This window comes from Hibiscus syriacus, unplaced genomic scaffold, assembly GCF_006381635.1.
Source record: "Hibiscus syriacus cultivar Baekdansim isolate YM2019G1 unplaced genomic scaffold, ASM638163v2 tig00002840_pilon, whole genome shotgun sequence".
Classification (NCBI taxonomy): domain Eukaryota; kingdom Viridiplantae; phylum Streptophyta; class Magnoliopsida; order Malvales; family Malvaceae; genus Hibiscus; species Hibiscus syriacus.
In genome coordinates, this window is record NW_024061947.1 from 6,415,979 (window position 1) to 6,423,575 (window position 7,597).

The 7,597-nt window shown below is 31.0% G+C and overlaps 1 protein-coding gene across 1 annotated transcript; it reads left to right on the top strand.

Annotated features, from left to right (window-relative positions):
- The first annotated feature begins 4,078 nt into the window (after positions 1–4,078).
- On the top strand, positions 4,079–7,218 carry LOC120155765 (protein disulfide-isomerase-like). The gene is made up of 11 exons (XM_039167234.1): positions 4,079–4,289; positions 4,583–4,613; positions 4,702–4,989; positions 5,083–5,271; positions 5,393–5,518; positions 5,630–5,767; positions 5,852–5,971; positions 6,177–6,294; positions 6,429–6,541; positions 6,657–6,851; positions 7,023–7,218. Exons 1-10 carry the CDS (start codon positions 4,108–4,110, stop codon positions 6,843–6,845), a joined length of 1,494 nt encoding a protein of 497 aa, XP_039023165.1. The 5' UTR covers positions 4,079–4,107; the 3' UTR covers positions 6,846–6,851; positions 7,023–7,218.
- Positions 7,219–7,597: the final 379 nt, after the last annotated feature.

Sequence of the window (7,597 nt, forward strand, 5' to 3'; positions counted from 1 at the left end):
ATAACAAATAATAACACAAGTTCAGAGAAAAAAATGAGAGGGTATGCATCTAGAGATAAAATGAAGCTGGGTAATCTCAGTTATATAAACTAAAATTTATTTTCCAAAGATTGAGACTGTAAAATGGCAAATCCAACAAGCAATAAGAAGACAAATTAATGGATCCAGATAACTCGATAATCGAATATCACTCTTCGTGGTGATTTTTTATTGAGAAAGCGCCTTTGGGGAAACATAATCAATGGATCCAAACAATTCGATAACTAATCCGTGAATTCATCCACTGAACTCAATCCAAAATCCATGATTTTTAACATCATTTTTTTTTCTCGAGCATAAGTTATTTTTTGATTCTAGATCTCATGAATCAATATTAACCCCTCAACCTGCGTGATTTGCCACACCACTACCACTGCGTCGGCCTCCGAGTACTTTATTTCCGCTACGATCTAATTGAATAACTCACCGCCACATCATGTTCGAATGCGATTTACGTTCTCGACGATCTTTCGCATCGCAGATTTCATTAGTCAATTACATATCGGAGATGGAAATTGGGTATTGTGTCATCAATAATGTCGCCATTGAAGAAGCTCTAATTTTCTTGACTCGAAGCGGTGTTGTCATGGTGGTGGTGTACTTTTCAGAGGTTTAACGGTGAATTCTCTACATTTTTCACGATCTTCATTACTTTTTTTTATGTATTTTATTACGACTGAGAACTCACCTAATTTGACTTCAAATAAGAATGCTATTGCAATGGAACAAAGATGTTTGAAGACGAAGTGGAGAGAAGATGAGCAATATTGGGGGCCGTGGAGAAAATATTAAAAAAATGAGTAAATTGAAATGATATCTCTAAATTAATTTGAATTTACAAAAAGACCCAAAATTAGTATTAAAATAAAAATTAAACCACTTTACTATTAGGTCACATCATCAAACTAATTGCATTTAACGTCCAAGTGATCAAAACTTAATAAAACGATAACATAAGTGATCAAAACTTATGTTTTTTGAATTTGGAGAGCATAAGTATACAAATATGAAAGGAAAGTGATCAAAACTTAATCTATGTATTGTCTACGAGGAAATGATGCAACTTTAATTTTATATATTTATCGTGTCACATCAGCAAATCGTTAAAGGTTTAACGGTCATTAACCTTCAGTGACCACATCTTAATTAAAACGAAACAAAAGTGATCAAATCTTAATTAAAATGAAACGAAAGTGACCAAATCTTATGTTTTCTGAATTCAGTGAGGAGAAGTTTATAAAACTCATACGAAAGTGATCATTTATTTAGTTTATCCAAAATAGAAAGCAGAGCATTAGAGTATTCTTTATTTTCATTAGGTAATAAGAGGTAATTGAAAAAATATAGAGATATGTTATAGTAATAATTTCTAAATATATACGAGGGAGTTATATTATTATCTTGGATCATTTATTTGTTATCTTAAACTTAATCTCAATCTTATTTTATCTTTCACAAAATTTGATTCGTTCCAAATTTATTTATTTTAAATAGTCTTATAAAACCGAACTAAATCAAAATTTATTAGATTCTCATACTCATACCTAATTCTATCATCATCTTTTTTCTTTTAAGTCAAAAAGTAAAATCTAAACATAGTAGTGTACAATCTGTTATCAAACAAACCTCACAGCCTCATTTCAGAACATGGTGGAGAGGGATTCCCTTAGACTGAACATCAAAACCTAAAACATCACTAAAAAAACCTTTATGTAAATTCCTTTTAGAGATGATCACAAGGTATGTAGTGTGTGAGTGAATGGTCCACATTTTGTTGATAAGCCATTAAAACCCTAATGCATACTAAAAACATGCACTTGAGAGGTTGGGTCCACTCAATAAATTTTGAGTTGAGAAGGGGACGCGCGAGTGAGGTTGAGTTGCTACATACCGCTTTAAAATATTTATATTTTTTCAAACTAACATGTAATTACATTAGAAAATTATATACAATAAACATATATCGAAATAAAAATAAAATAAAATATATTATTATTTTTATTAAGAAAAATTAATTTTAATTTTATTAAATGGTTTTAGTGGTAAAAATATTATTTTTTTTAGATTTAGATTTAAGTAATTGTACAACATTTGTTTTCTAAATAGATATTACTTTATAATTATTTTAAATAATTTAAAATAATTATTAACCGCTATCTGTTATTCATTTTATGATTAAATATTGACATGATAATTTTAAAATTATAAGATAATTTTATCTTCTATATTTAATTTTAATAATTTAATTATTAGTTTTTAAAATAAATAAAATATTACCATTAATTGAAAATAATAAATTATAAAAATGATTTATTTTTATAATTTCTCTTATATAGAAATAAGTTCATTGATAATAGTTCAATATATATGTAAAAAAAGACTAAAGTTAAAAAGTTAAAAATAACGTTTTTATAAAAGAAAGTTAATTTAGTTGTAAAATAAATAAAAAATTGTGTAACTGAATCTTATGTTACCTTATATTTCATGGATAATATTAGATAGACTTAAATGTACCATTGCACCTTAAAGTATGCCATTTATATCGAGTTACAATTTTCGAGATATTTTGTTCCTTAAAGTTTAAATCGTAGTCTCATAATGTTAACTCTCTTAAAAATAACATGGGTAAATTATATATTTTAGTCACTCAACTATTTTCACAATTCTATTCTTTCAAAATAATTACTAAACTTAAGTTTTTGTTCTATTTTAGCCACCTAATTCGATTTAATTTATTTTTTAAAATATGTAACATATAATAATTTATTTATATCACATATTTTTTACTTGACATATACATTTAATTTATAATAATAAATAATATTATAATGTAAATAATAAACAATATATGAAGTTGTTTGTACTTGAAATTTTAATAAAAATAATATTAATGTTAAATTAAATATCATAAATATTTTAAGAAATAAAAATATGAACAAATCATTATTCATTTGTAAATTTATATGTTTAGTAAAATTTAAATCTTATATTTCGAACTGGACTATTTTTAATAAGTAAAGCGGGTGATAATAAAGATTAGTTATTAAATTTGTAATATACCCGTAATTTACCCAGAAACGACCTAAGGTGGTTGGAAATCAAATCAGGGAATTAAAAAAAAATCCAAACTCGATTATTAATGTTATTAGTGACTATGATGTTTTGATGTATAATTGCAAACGTCATTGAAAAATAGTACATACATAGTAGTTATTAAAATATTTTATTTATTAAAATATTTATGATATTTTAATTTAACATTTATTTTATTAAAATTTCAAGTATAAATAATTTAATATGTTATTTATTATTTATATTATAATATTATTATTTATTATTATAAATTAAATGTATCTGTTGAGTAAAAATATATGTGATATAAATGAATTATTATATGTTACAAATTAAAAAAATAAATTGAATTAAATTAGGTGATAAAATAGAACAAAAACTTAAGTTTAGTGATTATTTTGAAAGAAAAATAATTGAGTAACGAAAATAAAACCGTGAAAACAGTTGATTAACTAAATATGCAATTTACTTATGTTATTTTTAATAGAATTAATGGTTTAAGACAAATAAGATAATAATTCAAACTTCAAAAATTAAAACGTCTCGAAAAATCTTTACAAGGTATTACGAACAAATGTGAATTTAAGCCTATTCAATATCTATGTACGGAGCTGTTAGTATCCAATACGGTCAAAAGCTTGAAACGTAAAAATCTTGAAGCCAATTGAAATGCAATAAAAGTGACATGTCGTTTTTTTATTGATTTAGCCACGGGGTTGGCACTCACACTTTTCGCACTTCAACCGCAAGTGTCGCTAATGCCTATCAAAACCACGACTCGCTTAGAATGACGAATCTCCCCCAATCAAAACCCTCCACGTGGGATTCAACCCCACAGAAGGGCGAGTACCATGTAATCCCATACTCGAGGGCGTGACCTAGAAATTACCATTTTCTGTGTGTCGTTCACTTCCTAACTCCCTTGTCGCTCCTTATAAATCCAGTCTATAAAACGCAAAGGAAACGAAAAAAGAAAACATAAAAGGAGCTGCGACAATGGCGAGGAGTGTTTGTGTTTGGTTTGTTTTGGCCGGAATTTTATGCTCTTTATCGGCGATATCAGCCGACGATAGCATTGAATCGGAAGAGAAAGAGTTCGTTTTGACTTTGGATCACACCAACTTCACTGAAACTGTTAGTAAGCACAATTTTATGGTCGTCGAATTTTACGCTCCTTGGTAAGCTTTTCCATTTCCCCCTCTAATTTTTTGCATATATCTTTAGAAAAGAAGAAAAATTGTTTTCTTAAAGTGCATGCAATGATATTTGTAGACGATTTTGAATTTAAGGAGTCTGTCTTATAAATTCAAAAAATGGCGATGCAAAATTAGACATAACTATTTTTCTGAGGTTTGTTTCCGGTTCATTTTTGTTTGAGATTTTCCATTTGAGTAACAAGATTTGAGATCGGGGAATGATCTCGGGATTGCATGATTAATCACTAAGTAATCATCTTTCCTTTTGTTATCAGGTGCGGTCACTGTAAGCATCTTGCTCCCGAGGTAAACAATATAGGTTTTTCCAGGAAATATTAATATTTTGTTGATAATTCATACGCTTAATTGGTTAAAATTTTTGTTTTTTGTCTAGTATGAGAAAGCAGCATCCGTTTTGAGTAAACACGACCCTCCAGTCTTTCTAGCTAAAGTTGATGCCGATGAAGAAGCAAACAGAGATTTAGTAAGTGAATATGATGTCAGGGGTTACCCCACACTCAAAATTTTGAGAAATGGAGGGAAGAAAGTTCAGGAATACAAAGGTCCACGTGAAGCCGATGGTATCGTGGAGTATTTAAAGAAACAGAGCGGTCCTGCTTCTGCTGAAATCAACTCTGCTGAAGATGCCACTAAACATATTGATGACAAGAAGATTGTAGTTGTAAGCTCTCTGAGAAATCTTCGCTCTTCTTCTTTCATTGGTTTTTTATGACAAAATTTAGCTTGGCTGGTATGTCTGTATGTGTTTTTTTAGGTTGGGGTGTTCCCAAAATTTTCTGGTGAAGAGTTTGATACCTACATGGCACTTGCTGAGAAGTTACGTTCTGATTATGATTTTGGTCATACTTTGGACGCAAAACACCTTCCCCGTGGTGACTCATCGGTTGCTGGCCCTGTGGTCAGACTTTTCAAGCCTTTTGATGAACTCTTTGTTGACTTTAAGGTAACTGGAATGTTGAAAGTTTTATATGTCATCATTGAAATACAGTTGATTTAAATTTCTGTTGTTAGGTACCTCTGCACCATTTACAGTGAGCTATTTTACAGAAGCTAATTTTTTTCAGGATTTTAAACTGGAAGCACTAGAGAAGCTTGTTGAAGATTCTAGCATTCCTCTTGTCACTCTATTTAACGGTGACGAAAGCAATCAACCCTTTGTTGCCAAGTTTTACAACAGTCCCAACGTGAAGGTAAATTCCATGGTCTGAAATTTAGTTATCACCTGGTTTTTTTAATTGGTGAAAGAAATTTCCAATACATCCTTTAAGTGCATCTACTGACATGACTTTCGAATCTGGAAGGCTATGTTGTTTGCTAATCTGAGCACTGAAGGTATTGATTCATTGAAATCAAAATATCGTGAAGTTGCGGAGCAATACAAAGAACAGGGCATTAGTTTCCTTTTGGGTGATGTCGAGGTTAGCGGACCTGCGTTCCAGGTTAGGATCTCTACTCAAATACGGTCGTATGTTTATTGTATTTTTTACTTGAGTCTTAATTTTCTTCTGTTGTTTGGAAAGCAGTATTTTGGAATTGAAGAAAGCCAAGTGCCTCTAATAATCATTATGGATAATGATGGAAAGAAGTATTTTAAACCCACTGTGAAGGCTGACGACATTGCACCATTTGTGAAGGATTACATGGTAATTTTTGCACTACATTTAATGTATTGATCCTCAGCACCGATGATAAAATTTATCCTTATGCTGAAAATTTATGTAGAATCTCACAATTCTGAAAATCATACTGGTTATGTAATGAATTTAGTGAAGGGTACCACTCATAGTGTGGCATGCAGTCTATTAGTGGTTGTTTTTCTGCTTTGCTCACCAAAGTACTCTTCTGTAGGAAGGGAAAGTTCCACCATATGTGAAGTCCGAACCTATTCCCCAGGAGAATAATGAACCTGTGAAAGTGGTGGTTGCTGAAACCCTTCAAGACATGGTTTTCAAATCCGGGAAAAACGGTGCGTTTAATTTGTAGCTTGAGACCATGATGGATATGTAGAATTGCTGAAACCCTTATTGGTGGTCATGGTTTGTTGATCTTTGCCTGTAGTTTGGGTACACTCCAATAATTTGCTTACTGTTGAATATGCAGTTCTGGTTGAGTTTTATGCCCCCTGGTGTGGACATTGCCAAAAATTGGCACCAATCTTGGATGAAGTAGCCGTCCATTATGAAAAAGATGCCGATGTTATGATTGCAAAATTTGTAAGCTCTTAGTTAGCCTCATTGGTTTTTAGGGTCTATATTCCTATATATATATATATATATGTTCTTAGGTTATTGTTGGGAAGATTAGTCTGATCCATGGGCTTGTTTGTAGGATGCAACAGCAAATGATATATTGGATGGGAGTTTCGATGTGAAGGGTTTCCCAACTGTTTACTTCAGATCAGTGAATGGAAATATAACCCCATATGAGGGTGATAGGACCAAAGAAGACATCATCGACTTCATCGAAAAGAACAGGGACGGAACTCTCCATCAAGAGTCTGTCAAAGATGAGCTTTGAAAGAGGGTAAGTTACTTTTCTTTTTACATTTTCTGAAAATTTTCTTTGAGTACACTATGTTTGAATTGGTATTAAATCGAGGGCTGTTCCGAATCGAACTCGAGATCTAATGCCATTTACAACTTTATTTTGACGGTATCGGTTTAATGGTGAAATTGTTTGATTTCTTGTTTGCAGGATTTGAACACGAGCATGCCCCGCGGCAAGTGGTTTACATGGAAGAACCACTATGAAGTCGGCCTGATCTTCCTCTCTCTCTCTCTCTCTATAATCCTGTAGTTCAGTGTATCCCCTTTTCTTTGTTTAATTTAAAAATCTGTCGATGAATAATGCAAGGATTTGTAGCCTTAATGCCATGTTTATGAGTTTATGGATTACAAATTTAACTGCATGAAGATGGTTTTGAGTTCCGAGTTTAATTAGACTACCCCACAAAAAAAAACGAATATCAGAACACGGCATAAATACGTAAGCCTGTTGAAATTCTTGAAATAGAACTTAATGATAAACTTAAATTTAAAATGATTGTCGATCTGGAAAAATAGTATTTGAGATTGATTGTCACTGTAAAATCATTAAATAATTTTATTTGAAAATTGATTTCAATGACTAATAGTTGTAGTGAATGGTAATCTACTAAAGGGCAAACTATTCCAAATGTACCGTACCGTTATTATCAGTGCTTCAATTTTACAGTTGAATTAAATTGAAGTATTGAGTCTACTTGATTATGTGTTCGTTTCTTTATTTTA